This window comes from Micrasema longulum, unplaced genomic scaffold (assembly GCF_059751315.1).
Source record: "Micrasema longulum isolate JH-2025_06_02 unplaced genomic scaffold, ASM5975131v1 h1tg000888l, whole genome shotgun sequence".
NCBI classification, from domain to species: Eukaryota; Metazoa; Arthropoda; class Insecta; order Trichoptera; family Brachycentridae; genus Micrasema; species Micrasema longulum.
The window spans coordinates 148,568-166,265 of record NW_028278079.1 but is presented as its reverse complement, the minus strand read 5'-3'; the positions used below and the strand labels follow the sequence as shown (position 1 = coordinate 166,265).

General features: G+C 32.3%; 3 protein-coding genes across 4 annotated transcripts in view; 2 read left to right on the top strand and 1 right to left on the bottom strand.

Annotated features, from left to right (window-relative positions):
* PMP34 (Peroxisomal Membrane Protein 34) overlaps positions 1-6,027 on the top strand; it is a 46,224-nt gene extending 40,197 nt beyond the window's left edge. Inside the window, exons 3-5 of the mRNA XM_088231522.1 lie at positions 1,985-2,493; positions 3,832-4,083; positions 5,251-6,027. Coding sequence (XP_088087648.1) covers positions 1,985-2,493; positions 3,832-4,083; positions 5,251-5,487 — 998 coding nt within the window. The 3' untranslated portion in view covers positions 5,488-6,027. The remainder of the gene's footprint in view (positions 1-1,984; positions 2,494-3,831; positions 4,084-5,250) is intronic.
* A 6,698-nt stretch (positions 6,028-12,725) lies between these two features.
* Positions 12,726-14,976, top strand: LOC148278361 (uncharacterized). Of its 2 annotated transcripts, none has more exons than XM_088231517.1 (2): positions 12,726-13,239; positions 14,674-14,976. In XM_088231517.1, the coding sequence occupies exons 1-2, from the start codon at positions 13,125-13,127 to the stop codon at positions 14,883-14,885; spliced, it is 327 nt and encodes a 108-aa protein (XP_088087643.1). In that variant the 5' UTR covers positions 12,726-13,124; the 3' UTR covers positions 14,886-14,976. The 2 variants fall into 2 exon arrangements, with proteins under 2 accessions (XP_088087643.1, XP_088087644.1); XM_088231518.1 differs by having other exon boundaries at positions 12,733-13,143.
* A 772-nt stretch (positions 14,977-15,748) lies between these two features.
* Positions 15,749-17,698, bottom strand: part of Nup160 (nuclear pore complex protein Nup160) — a 31,660-nt gene continuing 29,710 nt past the window's right edge. The window contains exons 25-26 of the mRNA XM_088231503.1: positions 17,441-17,656; positions 15,749-15,953 (exon numbers count right to left, since the gene is read on the bottom strand). Coding sequence (XP_088087629.1) covers positions 15,864-15,953; positions 17,441-17,656 — 306 coding nt within the window. The 3' untranslated portion in view covers positions 15,749-15,863. The remainder of the gene's footprint in view (positions 15,954-17,440; positions 17,657-17,698) is intronic.

Sequence of the window (17,698 nt, the reverse complement as noted above, 5' to 3'; positions counted from 1 at the left end):
AAATCAAAAAATCATTTCAAATACAAATTTCATTTGTATGACTTTTCGTATGCGATGTTTCTAGTTATTAATATAAAATAATTTAAGCTGTAAAACTTATTTTTCTTTTTTCGTCTGTAAACTTCGTTTATTTCCAAGGAAAAATAAATATTATAGTCTCAACGTAATCGTCAACATTGTCGTTGTAAGTAATGATGTAAGTAGCCAGTTGTATGGCGCTTAAGTAACTATTTATTTAGACGTCATCAAAATGGTAAATAATTTAAATTATCAAATTTATTTTTCTTTCGATTTTTTCACTTCACAAACTATACAAATATTTTTGTGCAAATCGAAGGTGCTAATTTTGTACTCAGTGTCAAGTACAGTAGTATAATACGAAAATGTAAGAATTTATGGTAATTTATTTGCGCGAATATTTTACCAGGAACGGAATTTGTCGATTTACTCTTTTTATTTTAACGCTATTCATAAAATGTATTTCCAGACGTATAAATTTCAATAGTAAATATAAACTTTGAGCTCAGTCTGCCATTTTGCGAAATAGACACAAGTCATACAATATAACCGAGTAGTTTACTTACGTACAAATTTTAGATTGTCAACTTTTATTTTTTGATAACTTTGTAACGAGATCACTCTTAGGTAAACAAATAATTAATAAAGAGTCAAATAAATAATTGCGGCATCAAAATGCCATTATTAATTAAACGTATAAATTGCAATCAAGTATGGCGTAATATAACATAAATGTAAATATAAACTTTTATCCTTCTTTTCAATCAAAGAATATAATTTTCCTTAACATTCCATTTCTACCTTTTTTATAAAAAAAATTTCAATGTTACAAAATAATTTACTCAGTAAAATGCCGGCATTCTTCAATTTTATTGTATTTTTAGATACACGCTTTTAAAACTCAAATGAAGATGTAAAAAAATATTCTTAAAACGGATACAAAAAATTAAAGATATTATAAAAAAATATGTGTATGGTAAAAAAACATTTAAAAAATGAACTAAATATTATTTACAAAGTTAAAATTTGATAAGTTGATTTTCTTTATAAATTTGGTGAGCGTAATACAAACTTCAAAATAATTTATTTTATTTAGTTCTATGATTAACATAGTCTAATATAACATTTACAACACAGTGTTTACATTTATATTTTTTCTAAAATTATTTATAACTAGTGTACACTTATCGCCATTTGTAATATTGTTGCCTGTTCTTTTACATGTACACTTATATTTACTAACGTATATTCACTACTTATTTTATATCAAACCTAGTATTATTTACATTTATGTTTTCGGGCATTTCTTCACACAACTTTATTCCTTTGTACATACCAGGTGCATGTATTAGTTAGTATTTTCCGGTTTCACTGAGAGATGGCGCCACCGATTAGTACGCAGCGTATGAATTTGACACTACGTTAGTTTGTTCCTTTTCCTTTTGATTAAATAAAAAAGCAATGCTTGCCGCAAATGTTCTTTTTCGAGCACAAACGTCGACATGATCACTGATCGATACAACACAGACCCTATTGTTTGGCGGTTGGTTACATTTATATTAGTTATATTACAAAACGCACAATGAAAGAACAAAAACATAACATAAGCTATGCATTTGTGGAGTAGTTGATTAAATTTTGGTTTGGGTGAATGAGATAATCCATTTTATTCCTACCTAGCTCTACTATCCATTTTTTATAGCCTTTTATTAAGTAACTAGAATGAAAATATATGAGGCCTATTCAAACTAAAGGAAAAACTCCTAAATCTGATTATTAATCTATAATAATATAATATAGCATTTCTTTTTAGATCTTTGAGGCAGACTCACGAAATAATTGAATTCCTACAAATTTATTTCATTAATCCAAAATGTTAATTAAATTTACATTTTTATGATGAAGCCTCATATAATATAACTTACACTCCACAGTATTTGACTGACAAGGTTTTTTTTTGTTTCAGTGGAAGAAACATTAGACAACGCTATTCCTAGCACGAGCTCCAACGGCATCACGTACGCAAACGGTAACGGTCACGCAAACGGTAATGGATACACAAATGGAAACGCTCATGCGAACGGTAACGGTCACTCCAATGGTAATGGACACACTAATGGTAAAGAATATCCAAATGGGAATGGCATTTTGCACGTTAATGGCAATGGTAAACACGTTGCTGTTAAATACAGTGGAGTGCTGGGCGCTGGAACCTGGCGCACGCTCAGAAAGATCGCCGCCACTGAAGGCGTTTCTGGACTGTATCGCGGAGTCGTGCCGGTACTGCAGTCGCTGTGCGCCAGCAACTTTGTGTATTTCTACACGTTCCACGGGCTGAGGTCCGCGTGGGGAACGCGGGCCCTCGACGGCACCACGACACAGTCTGCGGGGAGAGATCTGCTCCTGGCCGCCGTGGCGGGAGCCGTCAACGTCATGGCTACGACGCCACTATGGGTCGTCAACACGAGGTTGAAGGTAAGTTGCAATTATTTGTTTGAACTATTTGTCACAATCAGGGCATGTGTATTTTTTACATAAATATGTACCTACAAACTCAACACAGCATAAATAAGATTCCAAATTGTCCAAATTAAACTGTTACTGTAAATAAAAAGTAGCCAGGATATTATTAATTCACAAATGGGGAATTATTGACTGGGTGAATAAATAACATATGGATGACTGTTAATGAAATACTTTAATACTAAACCGAGCGGCGTTAAATTATGTTTGCGAAAAATTAACTTCACTAGCGACAGTAATGACGATAAATGACTAAAATTTCGTAAAATGGGCTACTAATAATGGGAAACAGATAATCTAAGCTAGCAACTCAAATTCCAAGTGTCCAAATTAAATAATAAATTGGGCGAAAAAAAGTTAGGTTAGGTGCTCGCTCAAGAATTATTATTCTGAATAATCGACGATTGAATGATCGTTCTGAATAACTCGTAAATCAAATTCGTATTTTCAAGTCGCCGTTTTCAATATTTGTTTTCGCCCTCATTCTTTCGCCCACTAATTGCCATAATCAGTATTTTTGGCACCCTTATTGTCCTTAAAATATAGCTTGATTAGAATTACAGCTGTCAAACTAATAACATTAGTGATGGGAAATTACTTCGATTTTTTCAGTTCTTTCATGCAATCCTGAAACTCTGTTTCCGAAAATTGATATAAAAAACGAAAAAACAAGCCTATTGTAGTGTGTTTAACATAGTTGTTTACCAAAAAATGAGACATTTATACTTTTTTCATGGACAATATCAAACGGATATTTTTTTATTCGATCAATTTACATTGATCAATTTGTCCCATCTCTAACGTTTTTGCAAAATGATGTAGCCTTGTAAGAACGTCGTTAATAATTATGTTTATATTAGTTTTTTTTTGTTTTAAAGCTGATTTTATATATTAATGTTGATTTATGTTTCAAGCATTGTAATAAAAAAAATTAATTAACCCGCCAGATACAAATGTTTTTTTGTGTGTCAATATTAATAACTCCTTTGACGTTACTACAAAGTTATGTCATCACTTTTTCTGACAACTGTCATTCTAATCATGTTACATTTTAAGGACTATAGTTTGAATTTATATTCGATCTTTTAAATACTACCCTTCTCAAATTAAGCTGCTTCATTAAACTGTTTAATTTGTGAAACAGTATCTGTTACTGCTACTACTTTTAAATAACCGAATCGCCACTCCCTAATGCAGATGACTGTTTTTTAAAGCTTTCTTCTGCACGGGGTCTTTAAATAAATATAAACATAGTAAAAAAATAATAAAGGGAAAAAACATTATTTACAGATGAGCGGTACTCCTTATGACAACCTACTGGATGGTCTACGTCACGTGAGCAAGGAGGAGGGGGCACGGGGGCTATGGGCCGGTGCCGCCCCCTCACTACTGCTGGTGGCCAATCCAGCGCTGCAGTTCATGATGTACGAGGCTCTCAAGCGCCGCCTCGGCCCCCCCGGCCACCAGCCCTCCGCTCTGGTCTCCCTCTTCATCGGGGCCACGGCTAAAGCTATCGCTACCGTCCTGACATACCCCTTGCAGGTTGTTATTACATTTTTCATACTACAACAGACCAGGAGGCCCAATTACGGAGGTGAATTACATAAGGCACAGAACGCTCAAGCCTGAGAAAAATTACATATTTTTTTTGTGACCTAACTAGAAATCGAACCCTGAACCTCTGTGCATGCGGCAAGCGGCTTAGCTAATATTTGTGTAATAATACCACAGGGATCGCCATTCGTTTTGATGAAAATCATAAATTGAATTATCGTATTATGTAAATTTAGTTTTTTTTAACAAAAACTTTTTGGCAAAGGTCTATTAACCCTTTATAGGGCAGGACTCTGGGGAACTTTGAAATCATTTTTTTAATGCTTATATGCGTTCATAATCATTGTATTCAATGGTTAAGTTTTTTTTTCGCACGTGGTAAAAACGTATTACCAAAGAATGGTAAGTCAATTTTCATTGTTATTTTTTTTTAAATAAAACAATGCTCATTTCACAAAATTCAACGATTGCCACGAGGTATCCCTCATTGCTATGTATACCATTTTACATACATTCATTTATTTTTTAAGGAATGACCCGCTAAGCCTCTATTTTGAGGCTTGTCAGCAGGCGGAAAAGAGGGGATATGGAAGGATTTTATGAAAAATACTCCACAACACCCAGGACAATTTATAAAAACATATTTCTTGGATTTCTTTCTTGCAACTGACGGAAATCGAACTCGCGACGCCGGTTTCACAGTTGGCCGTCTAACCAACCGTGCCACGGCGTCTGAATGAATGAAAGAAAGAAACTTTTTTTTGTTTTTTTCTCATTTGTATGGTATATGCCCTTCTACGTGGGCACAATTCCACTATAAAGGACTATGAACTTTCAAGAACCACAAATTATAATGCACCATAAACTACAAAACAGCATAAACTATAAATGATCATAAACTATAAAAGACCATAAACTACAAATGTTCATAAACTATAAATCACCATAACTATAAAATAATATAAAGTATAGATCACCATAACTATAAATGACCATAAACTAAAAATCACCATAAATAAGGGAGTTATGATGATTGAAAGAATTTATGCCTTTTTGTTATTTACATTTTTAATTATTAAATATCAAACCACACCTCATGTAAACGTTTACAAAGGAGTTTATAAAAATAAAATATTCGTTGTTTTCTGTTTCCAGGTAGCACAGGCCCGCCTCAGGCATCGCGGGGCTCAGGGCCCCAGTAAGGGCGCGGCCCTCCCTCTCCTTCTGAACTTGGTGAAGGAGAAAGGCTTCCTCGGCCTGTTCCGAGGCCTGGAGGCCAAGTTGATGCAGACCGTCCTCACCGCAGCCCTCATGTTTGCTACATATGAGAAGATCGCGCGCTTCGTCTTCTCTCTCATGAAGAAAAATCATAAGATTCTCTTAAAGCACTAGTGATCAATATGCACAAGATGCTAAGGGCTATGGGTCAAAATGATTCGTCATAAGATAATATATCTTCTCTGGTAGACCAATTACAGAGCAGGTATCTCTATAGTTTGATATGTGGTGATCAGTCTTACGCTTCAGGTGTCAGTCCAAGGCCTATGAAATATTGCAACGAAGTAGGGCCTTTACCTAAAAAACTCGTTAATCTCTACACCATTAGGCGAACAAAGATAAGATACAAATCTGCTGTAAATTGCAGTTACAGGAGTAATCAAGCATTTATGGCTTTTTAATATTAAACATTTTTATGAAACAATAACTGGCAACAACAATTATTTCAAAAGTTAAATTAGTATGTTAAAACCTTCTCTTTATAAAAGCTGTAAAATTTTACATCAACAGCTAGGCTTGCTTTGATAAAATCTCTAATTCAAACTTAAAGTTTTAGCTAATTCGTAATCATTTAATAAAGCCGTTGAATGGCCGATATGAACTTTAAAATTTAGCTAAAAATATACTGTAGAAATGAATTATTTACAACCAAAATATTCTTCTTAAAAAAAATAAAAACACAATCCATTAAAAAGGGTTTTAACCAAAATGTTATAAATTTTTTAAACAATTTTTGAAGGCATAATTTAACTTACATAGAATTTATGAAAAATTCAACAAAATTAGTGTGGATTTAAAAGGGCTTGTTTGTATTTTGTGTAAAAAAAACAATTTAAGATTTTGCTTCTATTTATTATTTATTTAATCCATTATCTGCGAATGATTAGATCAAATTTTACTTAAATACTTTTGTACCAGATCTTATTCTTATTCTTAGAGGTGGGGGTAAGTGGCTTTAAGCTCCAGACGTTACTGCGACCTGTGAAGATCTATGTGATGGGCCCCCATGTATCTAAGTGTAGCCAGTACCAATGTATCTAAGTTTAGTCTAAATTTCTAGAGGCGTAATCTGCTGGTTGAAAAGTAATTTTATATTACTATAAAACTTTTAATTATATTTTTAATCAGAAATACCTTAGAAAATGATTTTTTTGAATCTAATTTTTATTTTCTTTATTTTATTTTGTAAAAGGTAGCATTTAAAATGGCAAATTTGTGTGGTTATCTTACTTTTTATCAGACTACAGCCTTAAACTGTTTTTTTTTGTATTTACATGACATGTTTTCACAATTTGCTGTGAAAAATTAAAGAAAAAATGAATTGTGTTTTTGTTTTCATATTTTGAAAGTAGCAAATAATAGTTTTTTTTTCAAAACATGTTTCGTTTATTTTAGTAGTTTAATACATGCTTTTTAAATATGGTGAACTATCAGTAAGATATTAAGCAAATTAGTGGTCACCAAATAAATTTTGAATAGGTAAATAAATACATATGGAAAGTGTTTTTCCTGGTTGTGTATAGATTTAACCAAATTTATTGACACTTGATTATACGAGAGCTTTTGATAAAAAAAATAATAGACCACAATGATTTTATATTGTTTCAATTAGTAAAATACTTATATTGATTGACTGCTTCTTTATTTAGTTAAAAATCACATAAAATAACAAATTTTATTCAGGAATATTTCGTTTTTTTATAAATATTTAGTGCAGTTTGTGGTTATAAAGCTTCTGGGTGATTTAAACAAAGTGTAAAAAAAAAAACGAAATGGAATGCCACAAAGTTTGTGTATTAATAATAATGTTAACTATCTTTCATTCCATTGTTTGACATGCAATTAGTTAGGTAGATTTTTCAATTTGACTTAGTTCAGAGAAGTTCTTAGGGTACATTGGTAGTTGTGTTTTTTTCTTAATCCTTAGTAAGAAAGAAGAAGTTGTTATTAAAAAAATATTTATTGTGTACTCAAAATACAAATAAACTGAAGTTTAGTATGCGTGGTGTGGTAGTACGTGTTTCTCAGTACTTATTATACATCTGCTATTTATATCATATTTTATGTCATTACAGTTTTGGTTTTAAAGTATGTTATAAGTCTGTGCATGTTGGTGGCTTTGTGAATATATCTGAAGTGTGCTCTTGCCAGTCTCGAGATAGTATTATAGTAATGGGCCAGTTTTTTCTAAAGTAAAAGTGGTTTTAATATCCTACAAATATGTTTGCATAATAATGCAAAATTAAAACTCCAAAATACAAAAAGGAAAATAAGTTATATTTATATTGAAATAAAGTTATTTTTCCATTTTTAATACTTTAGTTTATCATCTATATATGTTCAATACATTGTTTTTTTGGCATTTTTAGTTGAATGGGACAAGCCACATTGATTGCTGTATTTAAATTTCGATATTAACCAATAGGCTCTTTCCATTCGATTAAATTCAATAATCAAATGAATCATCCCCACCAAAGAAGCAAGCAATACTGCGTATATCCCTAAATCCAATACAGCGGATGAGACGTATTTGATTTGCGTAAAGGTAATTCAGTGAATACGTTTAAATTAGTTTAAACTAGCCGCTACACATTGAGTCAATTGTGGGCAGTTAACTGCCCACAATTAACTTCGTTATTTATTAAAGCTATTTATCCTTTTTAAAAGTGATAACCCCTGACCCAGAACCTATTTCAATTGTTTGTATTCGCATTTCGCATAGACGCATACGATAGTAAAAATGAATTTTGTACTATAAATCAACAACACAAAATAAACTGCATTTAAATTTGTTTTTTAACTTTTTTTTTACAAAATTGCAAGGTTTTTTGTTCCTCCTAAACATTTTGACAAATGGTTTTTCTGCGGTATTGAACTACCATTGACGATTTTGTAACGTCAAAATTTTTTGGAGAAACCCACAATATATAACTCTAGGACAATATACTCTTATCGAAAAATATTCTAAATATCAATCAACGAATTACAAATAAGTTTATCATATTTTGGTGTGTATATTTTTTACAATTATTTCAATAAACATTGTGTTTAAAACAAGAGAAGATAATGAAAAATGTGTTTCATTAAAGGTGCAGATTTATAGAGTAAATATTGAAACTTGCTCAATATTGAATATGTAGGTTACCCATACTTCTAATTTCTACTTTCCTATAATATGATATAAATGTAATCTTTAAGGACATTTTTCTTATAGTCCGAAAAATTGTGATCAAATAATAAGCCGTGAGAATAGGATAGTTTTATATGTGTTTGGTTATTTGTATATTATAGAGTTTTGTATTTATTTAACAAAGTGTAATATTATGAATAATAAATGATATTGTACTAAAATGCTTTGTTTTATTTTATTATATTTAATAGTAAATCGAATCATAGTATCTCAGGTATGTATGTGAACTCAAGTAAAAAAATAATACATAAAAATGAAGTGAATCTATAGAAAACATCCATACACAACTTTTTTAACTCTTAAAAGACTGTAGATAAATAATCCCTTTGCCCGCGGTGATGTAACATCGTGTTACCACTAGTAAAAGACGGAATATTCTAAAATTCAGACAAATGTCTGAATTTTAGAATATTCCTTAGAAATGAAAAGAAAAAAAAAACATGCAGACATACCGTTTCATAATTCCTTTTCCATAATTTATGCAAATAAATGTATAATTTAGCCCTGTTATAGCAAAATAAATTAACAATCATAAATACGCCGCTCATATTACGCACGTGTGTCCCCCATCACTGTCATCAACAGACTAAATCTGTTTTACACAACACCCGCCACAGAACAGCGTCTCTGGCTTCCTTGTCACGAGTTCTATTTTCATGCTCTCTCTTATTCAGATGTTCAAGTTTGTAAGTGAAAATTGTAAGAAATTGCTTGATGGAAGTTCATTGTAATTTATTATAGAAATAAAAGAATAGTGATACTTTAATCTATAAATTCGGAATATCCAGTGACCGGTTTCATCGCTTTCATGACATATTCGAGACTGGTATATTTACTAAGAAATTCAATGTATTTATACAAAACAGAGGTAAGGACAGAGAGTTTAAAATTATATGAGAGTAAATTAAATTAAATTATTTTTGTCTTAAGGTTTGCTAACAGGGGCTTTGGATGCCACCATTGATTGTTGTTTCTCCGCTACTATCCTCAACACAACGTCCTGCCTAACTCCGTTGTATGTCCGGGTGGCCTGAGAGAAGATTTGTGCCCCTTTCGCCTGTTTCTGCACTTGTTTGATGCACTTTGTCTCCGCCATTACAGCCGTTCAGGTATTCACCCGTAACCCTGGGCAGGGGATCGCGTTATACCCTGTTATACTGGGTTCTCACCCAAACTTAGCTAACTTAGCTAAACACTCCGGTCTACTGAAGTGAAAGGTGTCCACCCTTGCGATGGGGACGAGCTGAATGAGAATCACTCCAGTGAGAACTGGCAGGTGACTTATTTCCCAGGAGCCGAGCCGGGTTAATGGTGTCATTTACGTATGATAGGCAAGTTTTTACTCTTTTCGATAAACGTTATTATTAATTATGTATGCACAAAACATTCGTAAATACACCGCAAGACAAAAAAAATTACGAGTTTACCTGCTACCGCGCCCCTTGACTTTACTGAACCCTTTTTCTAAGAAATCCTTTATCGATACCTCTTTCTTTTGTTTAATAAATTAAGGACACTATGTGTCACCTTTCTACAATATTTACATTTTAAAATGTCTCAACAGTCTTGTTTTACCCGCGTTTGAGTGAAAATAACACAACAATCATGGAAAGTGCAAAGCAAATGTCGATTGCGATAAAATCCAAAATAATCACATTGTCGCAAGAAAACATATCTAATTGTGAAATATCTCGTCGAGTTGGGTATTCAGAAGGTGCAGTGAGGTTTTTATTTAAAAAAATCCAAGAAACTGGATCCATAGAACGGAAAAAAGGAAGCGGACGGGGGCGCGTGACATCTGCCCGAGATGATCGCTTAATAAAAAAAATTGTTATGCGCGATCGATTTTTAACGGCACCTGAAATACACGCAAAGGTGCAGTCTACCAGCACATCAACATTTTCAGTAAAAACAGTGTCCAGGCGGCTGTTGGAGCATGGTTTCCAAGCACGGAGTCCCGCAAAGAAACCATTACTCACGGACAAAATGAAGAAGGCTAGACTGGATTGGGCGAAAGAGCACCAGAATTGGACCTTGGAGGATTGGCAAAATGTTGTTTTCTCTGATGAATCAAAATTCAACCTTTTTGGTCCAGACGGCAGAAAGATAGTTCGACGAAAACGTGGGGAAAGATATCATCCGTCGTGCGTCACTCGAACCGTTAAACATTCACCCTACGTGATGATTTGGGGGTGCATGACAGCATACGGTTTAGGACCTCTAAATTTTGTACAGGGTACGATGAATGCCATTCAGTACAAAAAAGTGTTAAAAAAACATATTATTCCAACAATCGAGGACATTACGCAGTATACCGCGGACCCAATTTTTCAGGACGATTCTGCGCCGTGCCATAGAGCCCGCACTGTGAGTACAAATATATATATTTTTAAATGCATTTTGTGACCACATGATAAATAATTTATTGTTTTTTTATAGATCAATGAATTCAAGGAGAAAATTGGCTTAAAATCGTTGACGTGGCCCGGGAATAGCCCTGATTTGAACCCGATAGAAAATTTATGGGCGATTATGAAAAAAAAAGTCGGGAAAAAAAAATCAAAAAACATTGAGGAATTAAAAAAAAACTTAATTCAAGTTTGGGAAGAAGAAATAACATCAGAAATTTTAGATTCGCTTTACGCTTCTCTAAATAATAGAATTTTACATGTTATAAAAAATAAAGGTGAATTCACTAAGTACTAAATATTTTTAAATGTTATAAATATGTTTAAATGTAAAATACTTTAATTTAAAATAAAGCGATAAGAACCTACTTCTTAAATATGAATTAAAAAATAACATGTCTTTTATTATTCCATCACAAACACTCGACCATAAATGAACCGTTATGGGTCTCTAAGGTTCGGGTAATCTGATACCTGATATATAATGGCAATTTCTAAGTACAATTCATGAGTAAGATTTTTTATTTTAACCTTGAAATAACGAGTAGTCATCACATATGTCAAACAATATAAAAAAAACTAGTTAAATATCAAGAATAATTCATTATATGTCAATTTTAGTTTTTTTTGAGAACTCGTAAATTTATTTGTCTTGCGGTGTATATACTTATTTTGTAAACAATTTTTAATAAATAAAAAAAAAAATGCTATAAATACATACATTTATATGCCCACAAACCGCCTAGTAAATAAAAGAGCAATGTAGGGAATTTTAAAAAGGGATAGTTAAAATAATGTTCAATTTTTTTTAAATTTCATTTCCGTGCCGTGTTATTTTGAAACTGTATAATAAGAGGTTCTGGTGTATATGTCTAGACTTGATAGAGGAACAACAAAATATATATAACAACTGAACCCCAAACATCCGGAAATCTGTCCTTCCCAATTCTACATTAGCCAGAAAAAACCTTTTTCCCTAGTCTCTGGTGATTCCACACAAACAGTTGATTCAATTTTAGTACATAAATTTTGAAATCACTATTATGATTTTCTGTGAAAAGGACACCATAGACAAAAAATTAGATACTAGATAACCAGCGAACCATGTATCAAAATGTGTCCATAATTTAAAATAAGATGCATTTTTACTAATGGCTTCTAGCAAATGAATTAAGTCAACCCTTTTAAATAATTTACAAATTTTATTGCTAGGATGTGACATGCCATTTTTATTTATATCCATTTTCATTTTATTTTTCTCAACCAGTACTAATGAGATTATCCAAAGGTCACCTCAGACAATCATAAGTGAGAAAGGACAGAGGTCAAGATATATTACTCAGCTTATCATAAAAAAACATATAACTAATGGTATTTTAATCAGTTTGTATTAGAGAATTTATGTAGACAAACTTTTATAAATTAAAAAAAAGGATTTTATCCTGAAAATATTAAACTATTATATCCTATAAATTTGAGTATCATTTGAAGATGTAAATTCTGTTTTAATTAATTACGTTTTTGATCCATTCGGAATCAAACCCTAGTTCTTATGTTTTAATTATTTCACATACTAGGCAACCAGTCGTCTACAAACATTTCGACAAGCTGTTCTCGATTTAGGGTTAATTTAAAACATACCTACATTTAAAATGGGCTATCCATTTCCTGCCATCGTGTATATAAAGAGATTATGTGTCATTATTATAATCATAAATATAACTGCGTTATTATAAACATAATTAGTAGATATTATTCAAAGACATTTCGTCAACGATACTGCAATACCACGTAACCTGTTTTTTATATGAAAACATTTTATTTCAGTAAATTTATTATAGGAACTAAGAGCCGTTAGTTTTAATTAATTACTATTTTTACTGTTAATAAGGATAGTTTTTCTGATACCAGCGGCATTCTTGGTCGATTAAAATATATATTACCAGAATGCCTTTTAGGATCCCTTGCCAAAAAAATCAATTGATGGTTATGGGGTGTTGCAGAATCACCGATATTACAAAAGGAAAATGAAAAATATGTTTTTTTATCATTTTCACTATTTCTTAATTCTGAAGTTCACACACGCGGGTTTACATTCTTCATAATACATTTGTGCGTCAAGTTCACGAAGATAAGTGTATGAAGTTCTCAGTATGTTTATAAGTGACAGTAGTAAGTTATTTCCTAATTCAACTCAATTCACTGACTCCCACAATGAAAATTTTACATTGAAAAACTTACAAAACCACAATATTAACGACAGCGAAGGTAATTAATATGTTAATTTATATTTTCTGTGGTTTAAGTCACGAAAATGCCTTTTCAGAGAATGCCTTTTCCTGTAAAATAATTTATTTTAGTAACAGATATAGCAATCAACAATATTTTGAGTTTGTTCAAATTGTTGTAGACAAGGACTTGATTCAACTCCCTGGGGAGCTGTTTATATCAACAAATTACAACAGAGATGAAGAACATTTCAGAGAACCTTCTCTACCTAATATAGAAGTCTAGGTATCTACAGGGCTTACGATCTGTCATTGGCTGCCACTTTATACAATGTGAATTTCACAATTCTGCCCATATTTGAACAGCCATGATTATCATCAATACAATTGAAGGAATCTTCAATTCTTTCATCTGTTGATGTTTGTGAAGTTAAAGAGCTGAAACCTTTATTTATGAGGGTGAGATTAATCTAATTGAATTATTTCACCTACATACTAGGCAACGCCTGAAAATCTTATTTTTTCAATGTATAAAACCTTATTAACAATATTTTGAGTTTGTCCAAATTTTCGTTGACAAGGACTGGATTCAACTCCCCGGGGAGCTGCGAATGTTACACAGTGTGCAAAGTGGTCACTTAATCCAGCCAATGACAGGTCATAAGCCCTGTAGATGCCTAGACTTCTATATTACCTTCTCTAAAATGTTCTTCATCTTTGTTCTAATATCTTAAGATATAGCAATGTTTAAGCGTAGTGCAAATGATTAAACAACTCGCAACGACAGTTGCAGGTGGATTATTTATGAATATTTATAACAGAGATACATCCATAGATTTTTTTTCTATTTTTTACAATATACATACATAAGAGGTAAAACCGAGTATTAAAATAATAAAGAATAATTACATAGCAATGAGATACATGTTAATGAAATACATATTAACCGTAAAAATAGTGAACAAAAATCCCACAAAGGCATGGCCTGTTCGTGGATACAAGAAATGTTTATGAATTTTTTGTTTATAAATAGACAGGTATAATATTTTCGTGTAATATAAGAGAAAAGAAAATATTCTGTAAAAAATTATAAGGTACTTTTTTTATTTTATAGTAATTAAAAAAGGAAATAAAAAATATAAAAAACAATAATAATATTCCTTATTGTTAAAGGGCAACAAAATGTATCATAGAAAAAAATAGTTAATATCTTTAGTTTGAATACAGGATAATCTCAATAAAGACAGATCCATAGATACCCCCAATAAAAGGTAAATCCATACATGCCCTCAGCAAATCAATATAGATTTATATGTCCTGAATAAAGATAGATCCAAAGATATAGTAAAATTAGATCTGTAGATACTCTTAATAAAGATAGATACGTTAATGACAGCAATTAAATATATATAAATAGAGAAGATCATCACAAAGTTATTCCCCCAAAACCTGATGGGATTATGTTCCTGTTCAGATTACCCTTGGGCTCGCTTCAAGGGCGCGCAGTCCAGCTTTCTGGCCCTCATGGTGCTGGTAGGGCTGGGGGCCCTCGTGGGGGCTCTCCTAGCGGGGCTGACCAGCCACAGGCAGATGCATGTGGCCCCTTTCATGTTCATCATACTAACGGCGGCTATTCTCATCATTATGAAGGATACTTACATACAAAAAGAAAACGTCTATGAATAATATAAATTCTGATTTCTTGTGGATTAAGATCATATTTTTAACAATTTTATTTAAACATGTACCATAATTAATAAAACTTAAATAAAAATCATCTCAAGGTTGTATTTATTCTCTAATAAGAGCAATGCCGTAATAAATTTCATTTTAAGTTATTGTTCATTTGAAAATGTTGCAATATTTCAAAAATATATAATTAGAATGTAAAATGTAGGTTTTTTTTATTATTATTTAATACATACAGATGGCAGAAAATATCTATACGTAAAATATCTGATTAATTGTAAAAATCAACATGTTTGCCTCCAAATTATTATATCCGTTAAAGAAGGTAATAAAATATACATATGGATAAAAATATAAGTATGGTCAGGGTCTACGTTCAAAGTGCACATAAGGAATACGGTAGTGTGTTGTGACGATCTTTCATTTTGATAAAAATTGGGTTGCGAAATATATAATTGTCAACAACCCAATTTTTATCTAAACTCCTTCGGACAGCGTCAAAACACATTAACACATTCTTTCGGTACGCATTTAACGTAGACCCTGTCTATGCATATTTGTCAATTTTAACCTTCAATTAAGTGGGTGATTGAGAAAAAAGTGTTAGAAATTAAAGAAACCTGATTTTTTTCCAAATATTTACACCAATCATCCATAGATGGCATTGCTATGTCCATTTTATGAATAATTTTAATGGAAGATTTTTGACAAGTGGCGCTGTACAATGCACGTCTATACTGCTTTGCGTAAACCATTTGAGACATACACGGTACGGCCATATTCGCATAGAGGTCAAAGGGCTGAGAAACTACACTTTTTTTGTGGTTGTGTTTTCTCGGGGGTGCATGAAAAAAAGTTGAGATGGTAAAAATATTTTTTTAGTTTTTGTAATAATAATGGTGTTAACAAAATGAAACAGAAAATCACATGAAAATATATTAAAATTAATAATGGATTTGGTGGCCACGCTTCCTTCTAACTGATCTGAATCTCTTTGATATTGTCCCATGCGCGTTGGACCTTCTGGCATTGTGAATTCACAAGGTCATCTAACTCTTTATAACACTGTAACAGAAAAATCTCGGTATTATTTTTTTTGTCAAGATACATAAATCGACACATCATAATTTCCTATCCGCACCCAGTGACGCATAAAGCACTGGATTGGTGTTCCGACTGCAGCTTATCTGGATTATTTTTGTCACATGGAAGGTAAGACAACCAGTTTTAAGGTTCAGGCCTTTCTTTCTCCTAAATGAGTTCAATAGAATGGAATATTCAAAATCACAATTTGGCTCTGTGTTCGATAAATTGCGGGAAAAAGATACGAGGTCACAGCTGGCAAAACAATAGTAAAAAATAAGATAATTGCTGCGATGCGGTAGTTTTTGTGTGTTCAAGGAAGGAGATTCTTTATTTTAAAGTAGACATTTTAATTAGTCTTTTACTATGATTCTAAATAAAAATATATTCTACATTAATTGAAAACATATTTTTATTCAATTTGAACGGAGAGTCCTACAACTTTTAAATACAGTAAAACCCATGTTTTATGTTTTCCTAGAGAGCAACAAAAAAAGTGTAAAAGTGAGGAAAACGCTAAAGTCAGGAAAAGAAAAATGCATGGAAAAAAAGAAATTACATAAAAATATAATTATTTTACTAGACTATACTAAATATACAGCAGAAAAATTGTAAAAACTGTCATTTGCAGATTATTAATATTTACCTATGATTTCATCAAAAATATTTTGTATTTTTTCAATCAATACTTTAATGTGTTTTTAAAAAAAATTGAATTAAAGAAAACATGTTTAAATAATTTTACCTAGGTAATTAACTTTAAAAACACGAAAAAAAAAATCTAATTTTCATAAAATTCATACAATGATTTTATCCCTAAATATTGGGAAATTTTATTTATGCGGTATCACTTTTTTAGTATGGGACCACAGAATTTCAACTGTCATTTACATCGGGGCAAAACTGTTTCACATTTTTATGATAACTGTTTAAACTATATTCTTTCCATATTATGTTTACAACTTGAAATAATATTTATACTGTCAAATTTTCGAACTTTCTGCATCGTAATTTATTGATGCAAATACTGCATGTCACAATTTAGTGAAATGTCAAAATAGACACTTAAACAAAATGGTCAATTACACTTCCCCTCCTTTGAATTTAGTTTGAGACAACAATTTACACATTTTTTTATTTACCTTGATTTTATTCACCATTTTTTGAAAATGCGGCGGTGCGCGGCTCGGCGTCTTTTGACAGATCAAATGAGTTTTGAAAAATTTTCAACGCAAAACTGAGGTTATGAAAAACGTAAAAAACGTTAATTGGGGGGATATTCGAATGAGAATGTGTGTAAAGAAATGGGGCCTAAACATTTCGGCGTAAAAAGCGGCAAAACGTAAAATTGAGGAACATAAAAACGAGGATTTACCGTATTATTATTTTTAATATTAATATTATTTATGATATGAATAACCACAAAGTTAGTGCTTCAAATATACATTTGATATTATTTTTCTATTTACCTGCGCGTATGTGACGTCCCCCAAGCTGGCTTGGTAGTCCAGCTCCTTGAGGAGCGAGTCAATGGCGTGCAGGGGGGTCGGGGGCGGACGGGGGGCCACGCGAGAGGGGAGCGGAGGGGGGGCGCAGGCCCCCAGGGCGCTCGTTGCAACGGCCGCTGCCTCCGTCAGCCGCCCGTACTGCGTGAGCAGCCGGATGAGAGACGATGCGTCCACTTCCTGCCGATACAACAATGCGAGGGATAAATGTGTGTGTTGGGT